A 27,567-nucleotide genomic window follows, 5' to 3' on the forward strand; every position below is an offset into this window, starting at 1 on the left:
GCATTTAATACATAGTCTGAGATGTACGTAGTCTCAAAGCATGCTGTGAACTGGAGGAATATAGCACTGGCACCAACAGAACTCATCCACCTGTGAGGCTGGCACCAAAAAGAGATGGCTTCCAGTCCAAATCCCTGACTGGGCCAAGGATGATTCTGAAAGAAGTCATTCAAAAGACTTGATAGGTAATACTTGAAATCAGGTGAGTAGCTCTGTATCATTTGAGTTCAAAGAAGGTTTGAGGGAAGAATCTACTTAGGATGGTTCCAGCCAGTTGTGTGAGAAATGAAAACAGGCTGAAACCCATGTGAACAAGGCAAACTTAGTATTGACTTTCACCCAAATTTTGCAAATTTTCCAAAAGCAAAATAGCTAGTGTAGATTTGACAACAGCTGCCATTTATTGAACATAATTGGTCCATCAAATAAGTACTGCCAACTTTTTAAAGACAAAATTTAGGTTTAGAAAACATAATTTGCCCAAGTTTACACAGCCCAGTATGTAGGTGATAAAGTTGGAATTCAAATCTGGGTCTGACTGAACCCCAAAACTCTTCATTTTCTAAGCTGATACTGCCTTCACTTACAGTGTGTAAAACATTCATTTTCTTCTAAGCTTTGTGCAAATCAAAGATTCTCTTTTTTCCTGTATTAAAGCCTTTTAAATACAAATAATTTTGCAGAGCTTATGTAAATACTATTTGGAGGTATTTGCAACTGTTTCCTAATTAATTTTTATAAGTATGGAGCACTCTATTGTGAGCTATAAAAAAAAAAAAAGAATATAGTAGTTAAAGAACATAACCATTAACATAATTTATTTTGTCTAACATTATTACCTGAAATAACATGATACATAAAGATATAGGTAAAAATGGTAATTAAGCAAAACCCAAAATATTATCATACATGGTCACAAACAAAGTAAGTGTGACAAGTTGCGATTTTCTTAAATCTCATTATCCCCTGTCTTTTTTTCATCATTCCTCTTCCAAGAAGAGACTCAGTAGAAAGCAAAGAACTTTGTTAGCATAACACATAGAGTCCGGTTATGCCTTTTAGCATGAGAACTGCTTTTCTTATAGATTTGTTAATTTCAAATTTCATAGGATGCCTAGAAGGGTGAGAAAAGATAAAAAGAGAAAACAAAAACTGGCTGAAACTAATTGGAAGCTAGGACATCAAGAGGTAGGCAGATGGATGAAAAGAAATTAGGGGGCCAAGGAGCGTGGAGAAGAGAACAGGGAAGAAGACCAGAGAACGAAGGTACTGCCAGCTGTTCCCTGGGGTAAATTCTGATAGGCGTATAACTTAATAGGACAAATAAAGGTTTACATTATCTTACAGACTTTCAGTCTGTGTGTTCATCGTCTAATAAGATTTTCTTTCTGGCAATGGATTGCAGTTTCTAAATATTAATGGCATAATTATCTTAAACATAAGGGTCAGGACGGAGGGAAACATGTTCTGCTAAGATTAAGAGAAATGGTTGCGTGTCGTGAAGAGTGTTCTCAGATGAGGACTAAGGACAAATCGAAACCAGGGATCTGGCAGGCTTTACGTAAGAAAAGAATCCTCTGATGAACATTTCCTAGACAGTTCCTATGAGCAGACCCCTAGCACCCACAGATTTATGCTTGCTGAGGACAATGGTCTAGCTACAATTTAATATAAAGGCTTTAAATTAAAATGGGATTTGTGGCGCCTGGGTGGCTCAGTCGATTGAGCGTCCGACTTTGGCTCAGCTCATCATCTCAAAGTTGGTGGATTCGAGCCCTGTGTTGGGCTTTGTGCTGACAGTGCAGAGACTGCTTTGGATTCTCTGTCTCCCTCTCCCTATCCCTCTCCTGTTTGCATGCTCTCTCTCTCAAAAATAAATAAACATGAAAAAAATTTTAAATGGGATTTATGTTAATCGACTCTAAATTCATCCACACTAAAATAGTAACTAGGTAATCAAGCACACATGACATGAAATTCTTCCTAGACTTGATAAATGGAAAATAATGAAGTGGGAGAGGACTAGGAGGGAAAAAGATGAAGAAGAAAAAAATAGCTTGGTATTTTAAAGAAGACAAACGATATATTTTATAATTTTGCCTGTCTTTTACTTAGTGATATTTATTTGAGTGAAGGAAAAACAACCTGTTCAGAAGTATTTCTGAATTAACTGCTGGTGTTTCTTTTCCACTTGGCATCGTATGTGAAACATTTCTTTTAAAGCATATGCCAACTCTTTTCAAAGGGAGCTTTGTTTCAGATGATCCATTAACTGAGGTATCATTATAGAAATTGGGTCAAAATTCAACGTATAATGCAGAACTCCTTAGTACAGTTTATTTTTCATTTTCCTTTCTCCTCCCCTTCAATGTGTCTTCAAACACATTCTTCCTCTTCTCAGTGCCAGCGTGATTTCAGAAGATTCTGTAACAAGTTCTCAGAGGCCCATTGTGCAGTAACAGAGAATTCTGGCAATGAACTAGCTGTAGGTTCTGTCCTTGCCTGCTTTCCTGAGTGGAAGGGTGCCCTCATCCCTCACAAATGACAGAGTAGGACAAGTGTGGCCGTGGCCTGCAAACTTGCCAAGCACTAGGAACCCAAGCAAGAACTTGTCATGCCAATCAAACCGGTTGGGTGGATATGTGGGCAGGTGTTGAAGAACTTTTCTGGAAGAAGTATATGCAATCTCATTGTAAAGGGGATAATGGGTGTGGGAAACAACTGGGAATAAAGTTCCCTAGGGTTTACTTGCTTTCCCAGTCACTTACAAAGTGGACCCAGTGTCCCATGTTCTTTTGAATTGTGCTTAGGGAATGTTTTTAGTTAAGCTTTCTCCACCCCCACCCCAATTTCTTTTTGTCTTAGTCGAGGGGATCCAGAAAATAATCATGGACCTTCTAGATGAGTTTAAAGACGAATTCCCTACCATCCTAAGATTATCACGGTCTGATCAGGTAATGTGATTTCATAACTTTGAAAAGGATTACAAAAAGTATATTGAATTTTTAATATCATACCAATTATTTAATGCTTGATTTTGAGATCAGTGCCTGTTGCTTAGGAAAAAATTAATTTTGTCTCAGAAAAACAAATTTCAAATCTTATTGTGTAAGTCTATGGAAAGCAGAGAAATGGTGGACAAGGAAGTGAGATAGATACATAAATCTATCTCCAGACTGGAAATCTGGAACCTTTTTATAGCCACAATTGCAATGCATGTAGTTTGCTACATTTGCTTAAGATTTGCTTAATATAAAATCAGAAACATATCTAGATATATTTTAACTAAAATCTATGGCAATTAAGTCAGTGAAAAAACTGATATGAATTATAGTAATAGAAACATAAATATGGTATGGGTATATGTTTTAATGTGGAAAGAAAATAGTGATACCAATTTAAACAAAGCATATGTGCATATGTTTTGTATAACCTCTGTTCCCAAAAGAATTTGCAACAGATAAAATATTGGGAGTTGGAGAGTGGATAGGTTGAAAAGATATCTGATCAGGAAAAAGTAATATCTTGTAACATAATTTACTTCAAAGTACACAGCTCTTAATGGATAAGTGTATTTTAGTCATCTAGACCACAGTTAGAATAGAATATGTTGTAAAGTTACACAGTACAGTAATAACCTCCTTATCCAGATATCAGAGTTTGGGCAATGTCAAACATAAGGATTATAGCCAAAACCTGGAAATATACCCAAAAAAACTCTCTGAGTAACATAGTAATCCCAAAGTCTATATATTTCATTCCAAAGGAGGGATCTTAGAACCACTTTTAACCATTCATCCAGACCACCAGGCATCAGACATTTACTAAATACTTTCCTATTGGCTGGGACTGGGGACAGGGAATACAGAGATAAAAACAGGATTCTTTCAGTCAATGAGCTTAATCTAGTGGAGTCAATTGGAACTGTAAACAAGTAATTGTCTTTGGAACATGGTAAGAGGTAAATTTATCTTTGAGGAATGAATGGCTCTACCATTCTGAATGGTCAGAGAAGGATTTATGGAAGAAGGATGCTCAAATTGGTCTCAAAGAATGATTATAAATTTTCAAAGTGAAAAAAGGGGTAGGGTAAGTGGATAGGAACAGAGGAAGCAGTGTCACTTAGGTCAAAAAGTATGAAACAGCATAACATGTTCCCAGAATATCAAGTAAATCGGAACCAATGGTATGGGTTTTGGGTGTAGACTTTGGGGAGGGATGATGGTGAAGTGCAGGTATCTGGATACATAGTGGGAAGATGGCACCCAGATGGTGGTCCACCAGACAGCAAACCAGACTCTATAAATCTGTATCTTAGACTTGGCGTCTAGTTGTTTCCCCCTTTTACACTCCCCTAGTTTTAGTATAAAATCTTTTTAGACAAATCTTTTTGGACATTTTTCTTGAGTATGCTCTGGAATATTACGGTAGGAAATGGGCAGGTGACCATGCTTGGTCTAGAATGTAAAATGATTAAGGCTAGCACACTAGTGGCAATGATTCCTGAGGAAGCCTCAAGGTGAATCCTAGGAAGCCAGAGACTGGTCTGGAAACCCCTCTTGCTGCTTCCACATTGTGATTCTCTCACCATTGCCAACACTAAAGAATGAAAGAAGTTGCAGCTTTCTTCACAACTCCCTTCATCTCTTCCTACCCTCTGACTTACCTCATTATCACTTGAGCCATAAATTTGGTTTAATAGTGAAATAGATTGATACTCTGATCCCAAAGAAAGAACTCTGAGTTCCTATTTCCAAGTCACTAAAGTCATTTATTTATGAGAACTTTACCTCTTTCAGAGAAGAATATAAGCATAGTTACTTTATTTCTCATTTTCAAAACACTTACATTGTACTTTTCCCACCAGTTTACTATGAAGAATGTGTTGCTGAGATTGGCAAGAAACCCAAGTTGTTAGGGGATACTGTACAGATGGAAGTTACTTGTACTTCAACAATAAATTATTCAGAACACAATGCTAATGCTTGGATAACGAAATTATTTTTAAAAGGTCAGATTGTAAATGCTGCAAATTTTATTTTTTTGGGAATGATCCATAGTTCCCAAACATGCTTAAAGGAGTGGTTTTAATAATACTTAGGGGGCTTTAGTTAATTGAGTTGGATTTCATGATTAAATTAAATTGAGTTTCTAGATTTCATGATTAGTTTTTAAAATCTCTCTTTTTAAAAATTTTATGCATTTATTTATTTAGGAAAAGGCCACCTTGTTGGCCTGAAACAAACAAACAAAATGTCTGGTGGGATTTGTATAGAGGGACATACCGAGAATAATGGTTATTAAATAGTTCTTCATGACTAATGATTTGAAGGAAATTTTCTTCCTGGGGCTGAGAAAATTTAATTTTAGGCTCTTGGCTTGAGGTCATGGCTTCTGAAGTCATGTGTTCTTCAGTAGAACCCATATCCCAGTACCTTCAATATCCACTTCCTTTAGCAAGAAGTAAGTTTTAAAGGTTTACACTTGCCAATTGAAACTGATTTCTTCATGAGGATTTAAAAATATTAAACTTTTACATTTGAACAAGTGAAAACTGTATTCTACAATTAGGGAACTAAAAGTTTTAATTCAGATGAACTTTTACTTGAATGACAGAAATCTTTTGTGGTAAATAGGGTCAATTTTTGTGGTTTTAATTATTAAAGGTGATTATGTGTTTTATTCTGTAATTATCTTGCATTTAGCCTTATACTATAAAATTGGGAGTAGTAAATAGAACATATTAGAATCCACTTAAATTTTGGATTTTTATAGCTGTTGATGTACTTTTCTGAATTCTCTTGGCTTTTTTTTTTTTTTTTTTTTTGAACATGTGGGACAAAACTCTTGGGGCTGCACCTATAATGTCTGGAAATCATTTTTAATGGTGTTGATATTTCTAAATATGATGAGAATAGGAGTGTAACTAAAGTGTTCTATAATTAAGTTGTATTTTTGTTTTTGGTGAGTTGTTATGGCACTGTCATAATTGTGAAAGTTACAGAGCACATTGTACACTGAAAACTTTCAAGGTGATTTCTAATTTAATATTTGGTATATTTATTTCTCTCTATTAATCTATTTTCAGATAGTCTTCATTCATTCATTCATTTCAACAAATATTTAGAGCACTCTATTTTGTGTCAGACACTATTCTAGGTACTGGGGAAAGATCAGTGATCCAAATGGATATAAAACACTGCTGTCATAGAACTTACATCCTAGTCAGGTAGAAAAACAAGAAACAAGTTTATTTATGTTAATGGTATGTATAAGAAGAAGAATAAATGTAGTAGAAATATGAAATAGGGGTAGAAAAGGGAAAACAACTGACTGTTAAGTTAGGGTGACCGAGAGGGTCTTAGTGAGAAAATGATTCCTTTTTTTTTTTTTTTTACTTCTTTTTTTTTTAATTGAGAGAGAGAGCATGATCGGGGGGAGGAGCAGAGAAAGAGAGAGAATCTCAAGCACACTCCACACTCAGCACAGAGCCTGATGCAGGGGTCAGTCTCATGACTCTGTGATCGTGACTTGGGCCAAAAATCCAGAGCCAGACACTCAACCAACTGAGCCACCCTGAGATGCCCTGAGAAAGTGATTCTTAAGAAAGACTTGAGGGAAGCCAGGGAGCAGACCTTGGTACCTTTGAAGAATCAAATGGCATAGCTAATGCAAAGTCCCTGAGGTGGGAGTATACCTAACCAGCTCAACAACTAGTGAGGAGGAAAGGAGAGAAAAAGACAATGAGGGTAGAGAGGTAAAAATATGGCAACCTTTGTAGCATTTGTAATTCGGCTTTTACACTGAGCATACTAGGAAGGCACTGAAGCAGCTGAAAAGAAAAGCAAGATAGGATCTAAGTTTTACTTGTATCTCTCTGGCTGAGGTGTTGAGGAGTAGAATGGCAACAGACAAGGAGAGAAGGAGAGAGACCACTGAAGAGGCTCCTTGACTACTCTGGAGAAGAGGTGGTATAAATAGAATGGACTGAGTGCTGGCAGAGGGCATAGTGAGAAGTGGTCAAATTCTAGGACTATTCAGAGAAAGAATTGAATGAGACTTGCTGACAGGCTGGTTTTTTGGATGTGGAGTAGTAAAAAGCTGATGTAATGGAAATCGGAGTTCAGCGTGAAAACTGCTGATGTTAGAGAAATGGGCATGGCTCTAGAAAACAAAAAGAAAAGAAAAAGGGAAAGCAGCATACATTCAAAGAATGGAGGTCAAATAGTGAAATCTGGAGCAGGATTCTCACAACAGTCTGATTAACTGATGCTAGGTTTCTAGTGATAAATGAACATTGCCTGGTGATGGTGGTGAGGGGAGTTGGAATTTCTTTTCATACATTTGGTAATGTACTCTGGTGATGATAATGACAATAAGAATCATCTAAACTTGCACACTTTGCAACCAATTCCAGGATGCTTAGGCCAGGAGTCAAACAAAACAAAACAACCCAGGGAAAAGAAATGAGCACTTCTTAATTTGAGGTCAACATTTACATTTACACACATAGTTTGGGAGGAAAATACATAGCATAGATAGTAGACAAAAGGAAAAGCTGGTAGCTCAACAAAAGGACAAAAACTTTTTATTTTAAAATATTTTACTGGAGCCTTTTTCAACAATTCACTGAATGGGTACCTGGGTGGCTCAGTTGGTTAAGCATCTGACTTCGACTCAGGTCATGATCTCGCGGTTCATGGGTTCGAGTCCCACATCGGGCTCTGTGCTGACAGCTCAGAACCTGAAGCCTGCCTCAGGTTCTCTATCTCCCTCTCTCTCTGCTCCTCCCTAGTTTGTGCTCTGTCTCTGTCTCTCAAAAATGAATAAAAAACGTTAAAAAAATAAAAATTCACTGAAGACTGAATTGGAATCATTACCATAAACTGGTATTTTTTTAAATGTTTATTTATTTATCTTGAGGGGGAGGGGCAAAGAGCAAAAAAGAGAGAGAGAGAGAGAGAGAGAGAGAGAGAGAGAGAATCTTAAGCAGGCTTCGCAGCGCTGTCAGCACAGAGCCAAATGTAGAGCTCAGTCTCATGAACTGTGAGATCATGATGTAAGCCAAAATCAAGACTCCAATGCTTAACCAACTAAGCCACCCAGGTGCCCCAGTGAGTTTTTTTGTTTTTTTGTTTTTTTGCTTTTTTTAAAAGAGGAACATCTTACTCTGCGTCTAAAGGACTGTAAGTAGCCTCTGTTGTTACCTTCCTATTCTCAGAGTCACAAAAACCCCACTTTATATCCACCCCAGTACCCAGATTTGCTTTCTAATACTATTTTTTTAATGTTTATTTATTTTTGAGAGGCAGAGGGAGATCGAGTGCAAGGGGGAGGGACAGAGAGAGAGGGAGGCATAGAATCCCAAGCAGGCTCCAGGCTCTGAGCTTTCAGCACAGAGCCTGAGGCGGGGCGTGAACTCACGAACCCACGTAAACCCATGTGAACCCACGTGAACCCACGTGAAATCATGACCTGAGCTGAAGTCAGATGCTTATCTGACTGAGCCACCCAGGCACCCTGTGGTTTCTAATACTATTCTTAAAAGCATTAATGGTCTTCTTGGGAACAAGTTGATTGTATGCTTTGTGTCAGGGGAAAATAAAGGGGTCAGAAACATTTTATTGCTGGAGGTAATATTTCTTTCAGAGGTAACTGAAAGTTTTGAAAAAGGAAAGCAATGTAAAAATCATGAAGGGAAGCAAAGTCATCAAATTGTAACTATTTCAGCATTAAAGGGAAACAAAGATGATATTAATTAGGAACTGGTTGAGTCTGTTGGAAAAAGCTCTGAATTTATGACAATACTGAAAGGAGAAATATGCAAAGGGCACTAAAGAATTATTGTAATGTACACTTGAATTTTTTTAAAATACCGTTTATCATAAATGCTGTATTTATAATGATATTCAAATTCAAATGATATGATCCTACAGGAGAATTTTGATTAACAGTTTATCAATTACAAATAGACTTATTTCTCTACAGAGGAAAATATTTAGAAAGGCAATGTTATAAAAGAGGAGAAGTTTGAACAGATCAATCTAGTATAGTGTTTGGGGGAATGAATCAAGATTAGTTAACAGAAATATCCGAATAAAGCCAGTGAATCCAGGCCAACAAGTACAGATCACCAAGACTTTGTAAAGGCACAAAGTACAGAGAGGGAAGCTCCATAATGTTAATGTCTTGCATCTGCAAAAATTAGAGTCCTTAATACACTGAATGACTATTAGATGAAATTTCAGTATAGTGTGCATGTCCCACTGCTGTTTGCCCTGGCATTATGCCTCACTTTATGATTACAAATTATGAGAGAAAACACAGTAAACTGTAATCAGAAGTAAAACTAGACATTCTAGCTGCTCCAACTTAAGGAGGAGTCGGGAAGAAGAATCAACGAAGCAAAGCATAAGATCGCAAGAGAAATTGAATCTGTATGTGCAAGAGCTTTGGCTATGGCAGATAATTGTGGTTTCTCTCCCTGGTGTGCTCAAAACCTAGCTATAATATCAAGTGATAGCACCTGTGTGTGATTTTGCTTATTTTACCCACCACCTAATTCCTTTTAAGGGTTTCTCTACCCTAAATTGGCTTGGAATTGCAGCAATTCTAGCAGCCCGCAACTTAGATTGTTTTCTGGACTGTTAGTATTGACTAGAAGGGTTGAGACAGAAGGTAGGCTAATGGGACTTTTTCAGTAAAGTTAACAGATTTTAAAAAAGTTTTTTAATGTTTATTTTTGAGAGAGAGAGCACGAGTTAGGGACAGACAGAGAGGGGAAGGGACAGACAGGGAAGGAAAGACAATCTGAAGCAGGTTCCAAGCTGGCACAGAGCCCAATGTGGGGCTCATACCCATGAACCTTGAGATCATGACCTGAGCCAAAGTCAGATGCCCAACTGACTGAGCCACCCAGGCACCCCAGTAAAGTTAACAGATTAAACCACAATAAGACACCAGATCTGCAGAAATACATCCCCATTGACAGGCTAGAACAGCTTTTGGTTATCTCCAATGACGAATGCTCAACAGTAAAAGGAGTATTCAACTTTAATGACAAAAACAGCAATAATAAAATTATTTCTTCAGTATAAAAGTTGATGCATTTAAAGTTGATGCACAAAAGTTGATGCATAAAAATGATACATAGTACTTTAGCTCTTCAACAAATGCATGTTGCTCATTGTAGACCAAAAAAAAAAAAAAAAAAAAAAAAAAATCCGTGTAAAAGATGTTTTGTGTTTATATATTTAGACTCAATAAATAGAGGTTCAAATTTCCTTATTTGTGTTATGAACCATTAGTTTCCCCTAAGTCACATACAAAAAAGCCAGAATAGCCCATAAAATTACTTAAAGGAGTAATGGCAACTATACTTGCCTGTTGCCTGGAATGCAGTCTAACCGCATTGTAAGTAATTTCTCTGTGGTTCACCTTCTGGTCCAGCAGGGAAAAATCTACATGTCATATGTTTTGCTAATGCCACAATTTTCTTCTGTCAGAATGTTCATGGAAGTTTTTAAGTTTTTACAAGTAAAAGTTCCTTAAGCTCGTTTATTAGTATATAGGATATTTTATTTTCTTACATTGCACAATGCATTATGTATGTATGCATTATCACTTAAGATTTTAAAGTAAACTAGAGAAATATTTGTAACAGTTTTGGATAAGAATTATTGTTTGAATTATTCAAACACTGAATAATATTTGAATAAGAACTGTTTGCTTTTGAAAGTGCCCTTAAAAAAATCAATGCAAAAATAAATAAATGCAGAGAGAAAAATGAAAAATTTAGATCTTTTGGCTAGTAACTTAAATTCTAGATATTTATGCTAAGGCAAAAATCATACATTTATTCAAAGATTTAGGTACATGGGGTGGGATGTAATTATCGGACACTGAGTGTATGCATAGGACCATGCATAATGTACTGTTACGCGGTACTTGGTCTCGGCCTGAAGTAGATTTTAATGATCCGCTGGAGAATCACACATCAGTCACTTTTCAGAGGCTTATTTTCCAGAAAAGAGAACCCATGCGAAACCCATCCAAAATCAGAATGGCTGTTGCTCTAGCGAAGATCAACCGAGGAACATTAATTCAAGGATTAAGCAGCATATCCAGATCTTCCAAATCAGTGGCCAAACTTCTGCAGCCTCAACTTGCTTGTAGACTTTTAGAATTAAGGGACATATCGCATCGTTTGCTGAGGGAGCTTAATGCACAAAAGCATCCCGTATGTAACATGCAGGTGAGTCAATACTGCATGTGCACAAGATATGAAATTGCAAGATCTGAAAAATGAAAATGTAGCACATTTGGTTGTCCTACATGTAAAACATGAATATTTGGATAAGAAATGAATGGTTTGGCCTTTTTCCAATATGGCATATATATTCTGGTTAAAGTAAATCTGAAAGAGGAAGTAATGTTATGTGACTGAAATATATGAAACTGTAAATTTCAAATGGTTCAACCTAAATATTAGCATACAAATTACCACTTATAGCAAACCTAAAACTAATCGTATAACAAGCCTTAAAAATAATTTTGTTCCTTTTTCCTCATAACCTTGCAATGTTTCCAAGAAAGTCTTTGTTTGACTTAACATATTTGAGTACATTCAACTATAAACTCATTTTGATAGACCCATCAACATCCAAATATATTTCAAATTACATGTTCTACATGGTTTTGTTGAGGGTCTGTTATATTTCGTTAAGGACAGCAGCTCTTAAAACTTTTTCAGGACCAGTTTCCTTTTTTCTAAACTTTATGGTGTAGAACTCTGGGTTTTTCCATCTGGGCATTATTCAAAGCATTCTAAATGTCTGCTACAAAAGATCTGGAATCCTGCAAGTCTGGTACCTAAACCCCAGAGTGGGTCATTTTGACTCTGTTGTTGAAAGGAGAAAAACTCTCACTCAAACGGAGTTAAGCCAGAAAGATGTATTAGTTTACATAGTTGAACAATCTAGAGTAGATGAGGCTTCAGGATATATATAGGTGCTCAAATGATGCCTTCAGGGTCCTGTTTTTCTCTTTTCCCCCATCTCCTGGCTCTGCTTCCTCTGTGTAGACTCCATTCCCAGACTGACTTTTCCCTTCATGGCTACAAGGCGATTTGCAGCTTTCCCAGGACTCCCATCCTTCCAGGTTCAATTAGAGCAGCAAAGAATGAAAGTCCTTGACCCAGCATTCCTGGACAAGTCCTGAGTTTCACTCTTGGAGGTGGGCTTACCTCTAAACCAGGGAAATGGGATGCACTGACTGGCCTAGGACTTGATTGCCTATTTTTTCTCTGCAGTGGAGGTTGGAGCTCCATCCAGATCACATGACCAGAGAATGGGGGAAAGGATGAATCATCAAACAAAATTTGGGCTCTTTTGAAAAGATGAGCGAGCAAATGGATGATGGATTGCTAGAAGCAACACAATATCCATTACATAGGAATCTCTCTTTAATCAAAGATTTTAACATTTTCAGAAATAACTGGATAGTTCAATTATGAATTGCTTGAGATAGCCATTATAAAAAGCTCCCTTATAATACCTGATGTTTGAGAAAGTAAAAAATGCTTTGTGTTTGTTAACTACTGGATTCTCTAAGTATTCCTGTATCTTTAGGTTGTCAGAAAGAAATGTCGCTGAGCTGTATAATTGACATAAGAAGTGTTCTTTGAAGAATATTTCTGTATTTATTATGAAATCACATTTAAAGACACTATCCATTATGTTATTTAATCTTTCTTTTTGCTCCTCTTTGGTAAGTTAGAACTGAAGAAGAATCTGTGATTTTACACTCTTTTGAAACTAACAAATTAGCCTGCCACAGGTATACACACACACACACACACACACACACACACACACACACGCACACACTGACCGACTGACAGACACACAAGACTCCCTTGAATCAGGGACAGAGATTGTTTATTATCTACTGCAAAAGCAGCAGCCAGAGCAATGTCTTGTGTCATTCCCATACCCCCTCAGTTCCCTCAGGACAATGTGATGAGAGCCACATGATACCTATGCATATAGTGAGTTGCATCACAGGAGAGGAGCCTGAAATTAGGAGACTCAGCTTTTATAGGAGTGTTGGTGGGGCACCTGAGTGGCTCAGTCAATTAGGCGCCCAAATCTTGGTTTTGGGGTTGTGATATCACAGTTGGTGGGTTTGAGCCCCATGCAGAGGCTGCTTGGGATTCTCTGTCTCTCCCTCTCTCTCTGCCCCTCCCATGCTTGCACTTTCTCTCTCTCTCTCAAAATAAATAAATAAACTTAAAAAAAAAAAAAGGATGTTGGTGTATCTGCTCAGCCTTGGGAGGAGGGGTGGGAAGGGAGAGAAAGACAGAGAGGTTTAGGGAGAGAAGCAAATGTCTCCAGAGGGGGAAGTTGAAGGCTCTTGGGAAGTACACTTCTAAATCTCTCCAGAGTAACATATTTTCTCTAGCTTCAAAAACTGTTTCCTATCAAACATGTGCTTTGTTCAGAAAGTCCAATCTGTACAGGAATGAGAGACATCCATGGAAGAATTGTCTCCCAATACTCATGAAGATTCAATGGCAGGAAAATAATCTATCTTTCTAGTTGAATTTGTGTTTCCTTTTATCTAGTCATAAGAACTAAGAAACATCACACATTTGCCTTTTTTCCCCGACACTGAATTTCACAGGTAAATTTAGAGCTTAGTTGTGATAACTTATTCCAAGAAGTGAGAGAAGCAGGATGATGGAGTAAATGACCTGTCCAAGGTCCATATGCTGACTGTGACAGTCTCTTTGACATCATTTCAAAATCAACACCTATGAAATTTCTTCTCCTTTGCTCTTGTTCTAATTGTCTTAGAATATAGCTTTAATTTTTAAAATTCTTACTCATAAAATATTTCAAAACATATAAAAGGTAGTTTATCAGAAGTCCTATCCAAATTTAAATTGGTAGTAATATTTTGCAATGTTACCTTCAGATATCTCCTCTATAAAAAGAAATATAATTAACTATGTCCCAATCCATTCCCCATTTTTTTCTCTACCAAAGGAAATCATTATCCTGAAGTTGATGTGAGCATTTCTATGCATACTTTCATATTTTCGCTACATTTGTACACATCTATTATTCTTCATATATTTAAAATTTATATAAATGATATACTATACTCATCCTTCTGTAACTTTCTTTTTTCACTCAACATTTTTTTCAAACGTTTATTTTGAGAGAGAGAGAGAGAGCGTGCATGTGAGCGAGTGGGGGAGGGGCAGAGAGAGGGAGAGAGAGAATACCAAGCAGGCTCTGTGCTGACAGCAGAGGGCTCAATCTCACGAACCATGAGATCATGACCTGAACCAAAATCAAGAGCCAAACACTGAAATAACTGAGCCATTTAGGCACCTGTACTCAACATTTCTGATATGAGTAGCTATGGTTTATTATTTTATTTTGTTTGTGGTATTCCACAACTGTTTTTATTACAAACAGTATTTCAATGAACACTTTTGTAAATGGCTCCTTTTCCATGTGTGTAAGATACTCTCCAAGGGTACATCTAGAAGAGGCATTACTGGGTTATGAGGGATGCACATCTTCAATTGTATTAGCTGTTGTCAAAATGCTTTTCCCTTGTGAATCATAGTGATTCTTGAATCTGAGGATAATTTCTTCAATTCTAGAAAATTCTTAGCTATTGTTTGTTCAAATATTGCCTCTTTCTCATTTTCTCTAATCTCTTATTCTGGAATATCTATTCAATATACCTTGGACATTTTCATTTTATTCTTTATGTCTATTTACCTTCCTCATGTTTTCCTTTCACTTACCTCTTTTTCATACCTCCTGGGCAATATACTCACACACTTACCGCTCCACCTTTTCGTTCCTAGCACAGGGAATCTTTCTTTAAAAAAAAAAATGTTTATTTCTTTGAGAGAGAGAGAGAGAGAGAGAGAGAGAGAGAGAGAGAGAGAAAGAACATGAGGGGGAGGGGCAGAGAGAGAGAGAGGGAGAGAGAATCCCTAGCAGGCTCTGCACCACCAGCACAGAGCCTGATGCGGGGCTCCATCCCATGAAGCATGAGATCATGACTCGAACCAAAATCAAGTCAGATGCTAAACCAACTGAGCCACCCAGGCACTCCAGAAATCAATCAGTCTGTCTTTCTTTCTTTCTTTCTTTCTTTCTTTCTTTCTTTCTTTCTTCCCCTCCCTTCCTCCCTTCCTTCCTTATTTTTTTCCTTTCTTTTTCTTTTTTTTTTTTTTTTCCAAACGCAGTCTTGTATTACATTTTGGAGTTTGATTTTATATAATATTTCTAGGTATGTGGGGGAAGGGGGGGGAGTTCCACATTAGCTCAGTCTGCCGTACTACTAGAAGCAGATATCCTTCAGCTTTGCTTAGTATCTTTTTTATGAGTTTTAATAGAAGACTGTTAAATTTCTTTCTGGAAGTAAGTGAATTATTATTCTACTTTTTCCATTTATTCAACACATATTTATTGAAAATCGACATGTAAGATCACTAGTTTAGATACTAGGATTCATAGATGTCTTGCCTTTTCCCTGTGTGGACTGTGGGGATGATAGGCAAATAAGCAGTGTCAGTGGAGTGTAGTAAGTGCATAATCAGAGAGTGCAAAGTGTACTCTGGAAGCGGCAACAAGGAGCATGTAATTCCAAAGAGTAGTTGGTGCAGGCTTTCGAGAAGATAATACCAGATCTTGAGGGAGGAGATATTAACCAAGTGAAGAACTATTATTCCCAGAAGAGAATTATTCCCAGAAGTGAACATCATATAGTAAGATGCTAAGGTGAGAGAGAACATGACTTATTTAGGAAAGGTAAGAAGTTCCACATAGCAAGAGTGAGACAAGTGGGAACAGCCTTCGGTCAGAGATTCCAGGGTCCTCGAGGGTTAGGAATGAGGAATAAGCTATACTTCAATAATATGTATTAGTTAGGGTGGAGAATCAGAATTGCCGCTGAGAGGAAATTAAGTTGTAACAAGCAAGAAAACAACATATCTCAAATATAAAAGTCTCAGTGAGGAGGGAATAGAAGTATGAATAGTGAAGACAATGGCCTAGAGAGTGAAAGTAACAACAGAGTAACGCAAGAAGTGTGATGGAGGTCAATGGATTGGTCTGTGAATGGAGTATATCCATGGTGTCAGTGTACCAGAGAGATAAGTGGCATAGTACGAGTGAGTTACACCAGCCCTGGTATATACATTGCTTGGTTGTCTTTCCATAGTGACAGAGTTTAGCTTACCCAGAGTGGATTCCAGCATGAATTCCTTCAAGGATTGCCAGGCTGCCTGTGTCAAGGTAGAACTTCCTGGTGTGCAGAGAAGTAAAAGGAGTGAAATCTGGAATTGCTATGCAAGGGGATATGCTTGTTGATGCATGGAGGACATCATTTTATGTAGGAAGATAAGCAGACTAGATAATCTGAAAGTGTGTGTTAAAGATCCTCTTTATATGCTCTGTTTTGTCACTGATCTGAGGATAATTAATGATAGAAAGATATTTTTGTACATAGAGCACCTTAAATGGTTCTACCAATACTCTTGTTGGATATTATGTAGCTGGGAATGCCAGTCAGATTACTCCTTCAAGAACACATAATAGAGAAGCATTTTTTCATTAGGACACTGACTATGACTAGGATAGTATTTTAGCCTTCTGATGTGGTCTGGGATGAAGCATACAGTAATAGTCTCCTCAAGATAATTAGAGCATGAATGTTGTTACAGGAGCTCCCTTGACTTTCTGGTTCTGTGCTCAGACCTAGAGTAAGTCTTATATATGTTAACATATTCAAAGATATTGAGCCCAATATGAACTATCCAAAGACCCAATTGATGCAAATGACCTGAAGAGATCCCCATGGCTTTTGTAACATGAGCACATAGTTCGAGTCTGCCTTCTCCAGCTGGCCATCTTGTTGAAAGAGACTTCCTTTGCACCTGTCTTTATGGGTGGGGTGTTGAGTCAAGTTGCTCCTCAAATCCTTCCAGGTTATGCAGGGTTGAGATTATAGCAAGATATCTGCTAGTCCTAAAAGGGCCTCTGGAATGGAAAACTCTGGTTAGATATTTCTTGGTAGTTTTCAACATCCCTAGCATCAGTACTTATGGAATGGTGCATCTGCTTAGCCTTGTAAACTGTCTGGATGAGTAAAACTTGCAGCTGCTTTAGGCTGCAGTGACCTAGATAATCAGCTTCAATAACCAGCCAAGACACGTCAGCTCCCAGACATAGTTGTTGACTTTGGCAGGGCAGTGCAGGGCCACAGGACCAGGAGCTCTTCCTATGATAGAATCTTCCTTATAGTGGCATTAAGAGATGAAGTGTAGGCACTGTGAAGTGGTGTAGGCAAGATACGGGCAAAGGGGAAGAAAACCCGCGGCATCTAAAATGCCTGTGATATATGTGGATCCAAGTGAACTTGTGTTCCCTTTTTCAGAATGAAGATCAGACACTTTTCTAAGTATAGTCTTTTCCTCATCCCCAACCCTTCAAGGTAGACTTCAGTTTGGGGGTTAAATTCAAACTTCACATATTTTGTGTAAGAAATATGTGTGAACCTCAAAAATATCAAGAATCTCTACAGGTCTTCAGTGGGCCTATGGGGTAGTCTTGGGTGGTATAATTCAAGACCTGAAGAGAAAGGACAATTCCTAGAAAGTAGACTACTTAGAATCTTGAAGACATACTTCTCCAGAAGTTGGGACATTTGAGCTTTAATAGGACTATGTGAGTAAGATCTTATTCAAAAACAATGTTACAGAGGATATTAATACTGGGTAAACAAAGTCAAATAGCTTTTTTTACTGTGCACTGCTAGGAGCCTTCCCCGTGCTCATGAATACTGTGTTTTACTCAAGCAAAGACATGGTCATGTAGCTTTTCCAAACTTTTTTTCTGGACCTATTAACCAGTCAGTGCTTCTTGCAACACTTAACCTGTGAATCATGGGGTTCAAGTTTCCCCCCATTACCCCCTGGATGTCCTTCTTCAAGGTGGTTTTGAGCAACATAAACTAAGTTGGGCCTGGTGATTCTTTATCCTTCAGGTCATCTAAGTGGATCTTTATTATTTTCTAAACTATTTACTGTTTGTTTTTTTGTGATTTATCTCAGTATGACTGAAAATAAGATAATCACAGATACTCCTTTAATGAGATGAGGCAAAGTTATGTGGCAAAATTTCATTAAACATCGAAATGTTTTACTGTTGAAATATCCATGTATCTGATATGTTAGTATGACCATATAACCTATCCACATATCTTATATATCCAAATATCTTACACACTCATATTAACATTAATATTAAAAGTTCAAACAAATATATGGCCTTAATACTGATATCAAGATGCTTTCAAATTTGCAAATAAAACTAATATAATAAGTTAGGATAAATTTTTTTAAATGGCTGAGGGAATCTAAATAAAACCTTTGATATAGAAAGGACTCCTGTTTATTTGTTTTATCATACGCTATTCCTGCTTAGAACAAGCCAAAAAGGAAACAGCATGGTTTATATATGAAAAACATGTATTGGAAGTGGATCATAAAATTGAAAAATGGCTACCTGCCAGTAGCCACATAAATTTTGGAGGAAATGTATTTTCCACAGGAATGATTTGTTACGGGAATAGCAAGTATTTATCAAAAGCATTAAAATGATGAAAAACTAACTCTTAAGCAATATACAGATTCATCATTCAGAAGCATAACGTATATCAGATATAGAATCTATTTTGAAACTTTGAAAAGTAATCAGTTTTAGTTACTTTAGGTGAAGGACAAAAATCTGGAAAAAAATAGAAATGGTAATTTCTCATGCATGCAGATGCCACTTTTACTTTTATTGTATATGGCCTGCGAATTATTGAATATGGACCCCCCACTGTACTCATGAATCTTTTACTCTGCCAGGAGGCATTTTGTTGGAGCGTATCTGTTTTCTTTCCTAACATCAGCTCTCTACTTGTATGTTTGTCTCCCTGTAGCCTAATGGTGGGATTCAAAGGCACACTATCAATTTGATTCTTCTAGCAAGAGGGAAAGAGCAGCAGCTGCTTTGTTTCCTGGAAACTCTTTCCAGAAGCCAGGAACTCTGGGAAGTTTTCCAGACTGACTTACGGAGTGTGGGCTAAAACTCCCCCTACCTGTCTCTGTATTTAGGAGTTAGTACGGGCCTGGAAAACAAGGAAGGAGAAGGAACTCCTCCCCACCACCCCCACCTCCATCTCTCAACTAGTAGGCTAGAGCGTGTTCTTGGCGTCAGCATTCCATAAATCACTTAAGGGAGAGAGGAAGGTAAATTGTGATGGGCAATTTTGTTCTTCATTCCGCAGTGGTAGCAGTAAGCGAATACTGAAGATACTACAAGCACTTAGATAGAACACAGTGCCATACAAATGTTTGTTCAACAAAGTGGTATTACGCATCCTTCAGAAGCACCTTTTAAAAGGCTATAATATGCCATTAAGTGGATACACCTTATTTTACCTAACCGTCCTGCTATCAATTGTTCCAGTTTTTCAATGTTTTAAATAACATACACATACATGCTGTTCTTTCTAGTTTGTATGCATTTTTACTGTGTATTTACACGATTTTATTAGCTACAGCCTGTACCTTTGGGAGTTATTGAAGCCACTGAGTGTCTTGGCACTTACCTCAGAGGAGCATGGCTAACTGCCACTACACTGCTGAATGGGAAAGGAATGTTTTTCCTAATGTCCTCATTTCATATCCTACTCAAGGCAGCAGAGGTGACCTAGAAGAGAGTACAGTTCCCTTAAACTAAATATATTCTGTTATGTTTGAGGCAGGGACAGCTACCACCTGAAGCTAGAAACATCTGAGAGACAAATTCGTTATTGGTGTAAACCTTCTCTGTTTCAAAATGCATGCTGGATGTGAGCACAGAGCATTCCCTGAAGCTTAATGTTCATCTAAGGTTAATGCTGGCCTTCAGCAGTCTCATGATTAACATTTCCTAGCAGGTCATTAATCTGCAGGAAATCCTTAGTATTTCGATTGCTGCTTGCTTAATGAAGAGGTGAATAATTTAGTAAAGGATGATTACATGAATTTGAACAAAGAAAAGACTGTTTTTCTAACAACATGCACAGTGGCACCCTCTAGTGAGCACACTTGTTAAATGTAAAAAAGTTAAAGTAATTTAGATTTTGGAAATGCAAGGTTTTTTATAGATCTTTCAAAGGTTTTTATAGATCTGTCATAGCAAAAGAAAGTACCTTTTTGTAAAAAAAAAAAAAAAAAAAAAAACAGAGAAAAATAAACCAAAATATTTTCAGAATGTGAAAAAAATCCAGATAGATCCAGTAGATAACTTTTTTTGGAAAGAAATATTGAAATTCTCATTTTACAATAACATGGTAAAATTTAACATTGTAACATTGAAAACTTTTATTATAATAAGAAAACTCTTCTGTTTTTGCAGGTCAGAAGGGGTTCTTTGTTCGAAATCATTTCTTTTCCAGCAAAGACTGCTTTAACTAGCATCATGTATGCTTCATATGCAGCACTAATTTATTTGGTGAGTTAAGAAAATTATTACAATCTAGATGTAAATATACTTATTTCATGTATGTTAAAGATATAGATATATATTATAAATTCATAAACCAAGGTACTATTCTCTTGTTACACAATTTTACATTAAAAATTTACTCTTCTAAAATAAAATTACTTTTCTGAGGTAAAGTCAGCCCATTTCTGACCCAAGTCAATTCACCAAAAACTAATTTGCTTAAATAACTAAAATTATTTTTATAATGTTTATTATGATTTGTTCAAAATGTTTTGGTTTTACTTTCACTTAGCTATGGTTGTTTTGTTTCAGCCATTGTGCCATGGTTGGCTAAAGTTCAGCATTCCATCAATTAGGTCCATGATATGGGGAATACAAATATTAGTGTATTTTGAATTACAAGTACTGTAATTCAAAAGTGTTCATTACAAAGTGTGACAAAAGTATAAAGGGTTTTATAAATTATAAGGGGTTATTTTGTTTTAATCATTGTCATTTATACTTACCTTTAAATTTTTTTTTAAAAAAAGTATAACACACAAAGAAAACTACACAGCTTGATGAATTCTCACAAAAGCTATTAATCTACCTACCACACACACGTTGAGAAACAAAATGTAATCATCATTCTAGAAGCTTCTTTCTTGTTCCCCTCACAAATCCCTTGCCTCTTATATAAAAGTAACCATTATTTTGACTTCTAACACTAAATACAGTTTTCTGTAAATTGTATATAAATGAAATAATATACTATATATTCTTTTATATTTGTCCTTTTTTGCTTAACATTATCATTATGAGATTTATTGTGTATAGTAGTAGTTTGTTGATTTTCATTGCTGTGTATTATTCCATTTGTTGAAATATATATATATGTGTGTATATACATAGAACATATATGTATTCAATATATGTGCCACTATCCATTTTGTGGTTTGAATTGAATATTATATAAATATAATATTATTATAATAATATAATATGATGTATTTTATATAATATATGAATTTAATATTACATAGCATTATAATATAATATATAACAATATATATTATAACTATAATATATAGTTTATATTATATAAACGTAACATTATATTTATATATTACATAAATATATTAATAATATAAATATATAATTATAATATGTTACATAATATATACTATTATTATATATTTTATATTACTTGTAGTTTTGGCCATTGTGAATATGGTTTCTATGAATATTCTTGTACATATGTTTTGGTAAAATTACTGGACCACCAGAATATGCACATGTTCATGTCTAGCAGATACTGCCAAACAGTCGGTATTGTCAGTCTTTTCCATTTTAGCGATTCTTGTGGATATGTAGTATTATCACATTGTGGCTTTAGTTTGCATTTCCTTGATCGTTAATGAGATTGAGTTCATTTTTATGCACTAAGTGGACATTTGGATATCCTCTTTTGTGAATTTCTGTTAAAGTCTTCTATTTTTCTATTCTATCTTTTTATTATTGATTTGTACTTTAAAAATATATTCTAGGAATAAACCCTCTTTTGGTTATTTCTTTTATTCAATGACTTCCTTTTCACTCTTTTAGCAGTGTCTTTAAAACAGAAGTTTTTAATTTTAATGTAGTTCAAGGTATTAATCTTTTCTTTATGTTAAGTGCTTTTTATGTCTTAATTAGGGAATCTTGACCTATACCCAAAGTCATGAAACTATTCCTCCTGATATATTCTAGGAACTTTGTTATTTTACCTTTCACTTTCAGATTTATAATCCATCTGGAATTGGTATCAGGTAAGGAACAAATTTTTCCTTCATGGGTATCCAACTGATCCAACTCAATTTATTGGGTGGGGTGGGTACTTTTCCTATTGCCCCAGAATACTTCTTTTGTCATATATCAAGTGTCCTTATATATGCAGGTCTGTTTATAGACTCTCTGTTCTATTCAGTTGATCTATTTTTCTATTCTTAGATTCAATATTGTATTATTTACAAGAGCTTTATAAGTCTTGATAACTAGTAGAATAAGTCCTCCCTTCAATCCTTGTACATGGTCTATCCCTCTATTTGCTTAGGTCTTCTTTAATTTCTCAATAATTCTTATGGGTTTTTTTTGTTGTTCAAGATCTTATATATTTTTGTTAATATTTTTTATCAGATTGAAACACACAATACTAAAGATTCAGTTTTTCCCATAATCTATAGATTCATTGTGGTCCCAATTTAAATATCAGCAGGTGTGTAAGTTGACTATTTTATTCTAAAATTTAGAGGGGAATGAAAAAGGTCAAGAAGAGCCAAGACATCATCGAAAAAAAAAAGTAAAAGGACTTTTAAACATATTCATAGTTTTTTTAAAAATAACTGAACTTATAAATATTTTACAAGCATTTAAAACTTTTGAGAAATGTTCAATATCTTAAATGTGAATCATGCAAAAATGACATCCAACTGAGCTAGAATGCAAAAATGCTGCAAAAAATGGGTGGAATGAAATAGATATGGTAAAACTAAAACAAATTAGACTAACACCAAAATTAAACTCTAATTTCTCAAAGGCTTTTGAAATCATCCCACATGACTTGTCATGCTACAAATTTTCTAAGTAGGTAAAAGAAACAGTATTTTGGGGGACCTGATGATTGGTCATGTAGCCAACCCAACGTCTAGGAGAGGTCAGGGCTGGAGTTATGATTTTGAAATCAAATAACATGCATGTTGGAAGTTAATGCCCTGTGTATGGAACCACAGTGGAAAAAGTGAAAAGTCTGTAAGTGGAAAGTCAAAAGAAATGTGAAAAATAGCAACATTTACGGTGAGCTAAGAGCAAATCTGCGAAGGAGACAAAAAAGGAATAATCAGAAAAGTAGGAAGAGAATCAGGAGAAAAAGTGTCAAGGAAATAGAGACTCAGGAAGTTGTGAGCAGTTAGGTGTCAAATATAAACAGAAAAAGTCAAGTAAAATAAAGTTGTGAAAAGTGTCTAGATCTAGTACAAAAGATGTTGGAGCCAACCATCTTGAGAACTATTTCAGTGATGCGACAGGATAAGGACAGGAATAAGCTGGTTTCAGAGTGAAGAGGAGATGGTACAATGGAAGCCATGAATAGAGACTCTGGTTTGATCAAGAAAAAGCAGCATATATAGCAATCAAGAGGGAAACAGGGTGCCAGGGGTTTTTAATGTTTAATTTTAAGATGGAAGATACTGGAGCACATTCTAAGTTGCAGGGGAAGAGCCAGTCAAGAACGAGAGGCTGAAAAGGCAGGGGATTATTAATAGAGAACAGGTAGGCTATAGGTTAAAAAGAAACATAGATACTGATCTTGATCAAGACCCTTCATTTTTGGAGACTGGGGTAGAAGTGGTTATAATGGGCACAGATAAAATTTTGTAGGTGAGGGAAGAAGAAATACATCAAATAGGACAGGGCTTCCTAATCTTCTTTCACAGCATGGCATACATAGAAAATGATCACATATGGGGATAAATGAATGAAGCTGTTTGCAGCTGAAAGTGACGGACCTCAAAATTTTATAGGTCTTGGTTGGGATATACTTGTATGCATGTAACAAAAAATAGCTACCAGGGCCTTCATCAATGAAGACATTTAAATATCTCAGTTAATTAGAAGTCTAGAGTTAGGTGGTTCCCAGGTTTGTACAGTGGATCTACAATGTCATCATGAACCCAGGGCCTTTGCATTTTTCTCTTCTGCTACCTTGTTTGTTGTTTTTGATCCTTAGGTTTGTCACCTCATGGTCAGGCATCCTATCTACATCATTGTCCAAATTAGGAGGAAAAGATGAAGAGCCTTCCTTTTTATATAGGAGAAAAACTTCCAAAAATCCCTCCTGACCTTCCCCCAGCAGACATATTTTATTTTATTTTTTGGCTAGAACAGGGTCAGGTGACTACATACTAACTACAGGAAAGTGAAGGAAAGCATCAGTGGGATGCAGGCCAAGAGAGGAGGAGGCAGGAGGTCAGGAAAAACTTGTCAATCTAAGGCCCTTGATCTTTTCTCCGTTACCCTCTTTAGGAAAATCTTCAAAGTGCTTATTGCCTGTTATGTCAGCTTTAGGCATCACTTTGGTAAAATAAGCTGGTTAGGTATTCTCATATTTGTGGATTTCATTATTCTTGTTACTTGTCTTAAACACTAGGCATCATCATCTTCATTAGTAAACTTACAGAATAAGTTTACTGGATATAGTTCTTAGTGGTTCTCGATTTTCAAAGTTATATTTCTCTATGTGTTTTGTTTTGACACTCTTAAAGTACTGAATGGCATTTTTTTTTTTTTTTGGAGGGAAAATGGATCGTGTGTTTGTTTAGAAATCATTGCTCCACTGGGTTACTAAATTCTTTCTAAAATGTTAATGCCCTTCCAATTGTACACATAGGTATAAGCAAAGTCTAGGGGGAAAAATTAAAAACAAAAACCTACTTTGAGATATTAACATGTTTGGTGACAAATTTCATCTCCCAGAAAATGTTTCATTTAATTCAGGAGAATAAAAGAGCTTAATTAAATCAGGGAGTAAAGATGTAAGACAACTAATGAATTGAAGGGAAAAGAGGGAAAGCTTGTCTTTACTGAAGTATACCAGGCTTTAATTTTCTTTCTAGCTTATGATGTAATATATTTAGAACAAGGAAGCAATCTCTAGATGTTTATCATGTGCCAGGAAAGGAAGCGCTTCTTTATTAGAATTAAGTAGATTAATGGCTTTATGTTAAATATTTTATTGGATTTGTTACTGGAAAGTTCAGTAGCTTAAGAAGAAACTTTACTTTTCAACACATTTTTTTATTATTAGACAGTCTGTGTTAATGCTGTGCTGGAGAAGGTAAAGAAAATTTTCCAAGAAGAAGAATCCATAAGGCAAAACAGAAAGGAGAGTGAAAATCTTAGAAAAGCCTTTTCAGAGCCTGTGCTTTCTGAACCTACGTTTGATGAAGGTGAAATCAAAGCAAAACCTTACAGGTCATTACCGGAGAAACCAGACAGTATTTCGGACTGCCCCAAACTTCTTGCCAATAAGTTGAGTAACAAGATCCAGGTTTTACATTCTGTGTTTGACCAATGCACTGAAATGAATGAATGAGCAAATCTGAACATAAATATCACTGAGTGGAGCTTAAGAGCTATCTATCTAATCACATTTCAACTGACAAAACTAAGAAACTAGTTTTCATATACTGAATGCTCTGCTTTAGAAAAGGGGTAGAGAACTACTAAAATGTCATTCTCAAGTACTTATATAGTGGAGAAAATAAAATGAATCTTGATGTAGAATATATGTATGACTATGATTTTAAAGTTAATTTATATATTTTCAGAGAGAGAGAGAGAGAGAGAGCGAGCAAGCACGTGCACATGCATGAATAAGGGGCAGAGAGGGAGAGAATCCCAAGCAGGCTGCATGCTGTCAACGCAGAGCCTGACATAGGGCTCAAACTTATGAGATGTGAGATCATGACCTGAACCAAAATCAAGAGTCAGATGCTTAACCGACTGAGCCACCCAGGTGCCCCATATGATATTTTTTAATGAACAAGAAAGTGTACCCTTTGGAGGGTTAGACTTTATGCTATGGTTTATAACATGGGTATATTTATAATGCATTTATGTTTTTATTACTGATTTGTTTAAAGTATCTTTCCAATTACAGTTGCCCCTTGAACATGGGTTTTAACTATGCAAACCTACTTATATGCAGATCTTTTTAAATAAATACATTATAGTACTGTAAATGTATATTCTCTTCCTTATGATTTTAATATTTTCTCTAGCTTACTTTAAGAATACAGTGTATGATACATAGAATATTCAAAGAGTGTGTTAGTTGACTGTTTATGTAATCAGTCAGGCTTCTGGTTAACAGTAGACTATTAGTAGTTAAGTTTTGGGGAGTCCAAAGGTTTATGTAGAATTTTGACTGTGAGGGGGATGGTACCCCCATCCCCTGCATTGTTCAAGGATCAACTGTATTTATCTGGAGGGAAAACACACTCTGTATCAAAATGCTACATTACTTTTTCAGAGATAATAAGGGGATTTTTTTTTTTTATATATACAGGCTGCATAGTTTGAAACTGCCTGTTATCAATCCTTTTATAAGTCATCTGTAGGAGTTGTAAGTCACGTATAATAAATTTATGAAACACAATATTGTTTCGAAATCTTACAGAAGATTTCTGTATGTAAGGATAGAATATGATATTTTTTATTTCCAGATTTAGAGGAACAAATTTAGAACCAGAAATCAAGTTAATGTTACTCATTGTTGCCACTGGCTTCTGAGAGAGAATGCTTCTGTAACTGGTCCTGCAAATGAGGGCCACTGTTTTGCCTGCAGAAGGTACTTAGGTTTCTTTCATGTGTTTTAAATTCTGGACACATGTTAAGACCTGACTGGTCATTGGAGGATCAGCACCTGATATAACAGGTGAAGATGTACCCATCCAGTGATGGTACATACATTTCCTGTACCTGGTAAATAGCTACTGCCATGAACAATATTTACAAAAAGTCCAGCCCTGGCTTTTTAGTAGTCTGAGAAATGAGTAACAAGTGTTATATTACTTCATGTTACCCATATTCCATCAGAAAAGGAAATGTAGGGGTGCCTGGGTGGCTCAGTCAGTTGAGCGTCCGACTTCGGCTCAGGTCATGATCTCACAGTTTGTGGGTTTGGGCCCCGCATCGGGCTCTGTGCTGACTGCTTGCTCAGAGCCTGGAGTCTGCTTCAGATTCTGTCTCCTTCTCTCTCTGCCCCTCCCCCACTCACACTTTGTCTCACTCTGTTTCTCAAAAATAAATAAAATGTAAAAAAAAATTAAAAAATAAATAAAAAAAAAAAAGAAAAGGAAATGTAATATGTAGCAAAGGGCTCTGTAAGCAGACCCTTAATGATAAGTATTTTAGTCACTTATTATTTTTACAATAACCAAGGGAAAGAGTCCAGGTGGCCCCCTTAGAATGTTAAGTATTA

General features: G+C 36.1%; 1 protein-coding gene across 2 annotated transcripts; it reads left to right on the forward strand.

The window, feature by feature from the left end:
* On the forward strand, window positions 1-25,872 carry SPATA9 (spermatogenesis associated 9). Of its 2 annotated transcripts, none has more exons than XM_019428834.2 (5): window positions 1-2,650; window positions 2,866-2,954; window positions 11,027-11,254; window positions 20,481-20,576; window positions 25,390-25,872. In XM_019428834.2, the coding sequence occupies exons 1-5, from the start codon at window positions 2,641-2,643 to the stop codon at window positions 25,675-25,677; spliced, it is 711 nt and encodes a 236-aa protein (XP_019284379.1). In that variant the 5' UTR covers window positions 1-2,640; the 3' UTR covers window positions 25,678-25,872. The 2 variants fall into 2 exon arrangements, with proteins under 2 accessions (XP_019284379.1, XP_019284378.2); XM_019428833.2 differs by having other exon boundaries at window positions 3-2,675.
* Window positions 25,873-27,567: the final 1,695 nt, after the last annotated feature.

This window comes from Panthera pardus, unplaced genomic scaffold (assembly GCF_024362965.1).
Source record: "Panthera pardus isolate Hobbes unplaced genomic scaffold, ASM2436296v1 HiC_scaffold_2, whole genome shotgun sequence".
Taxonomy (NCBI): domain Eukaryota; kingdom Metazoa; phylum Chordata; class Mammalia; order Carnivora; family Felidae; genus Panthera; species Panthera pardus.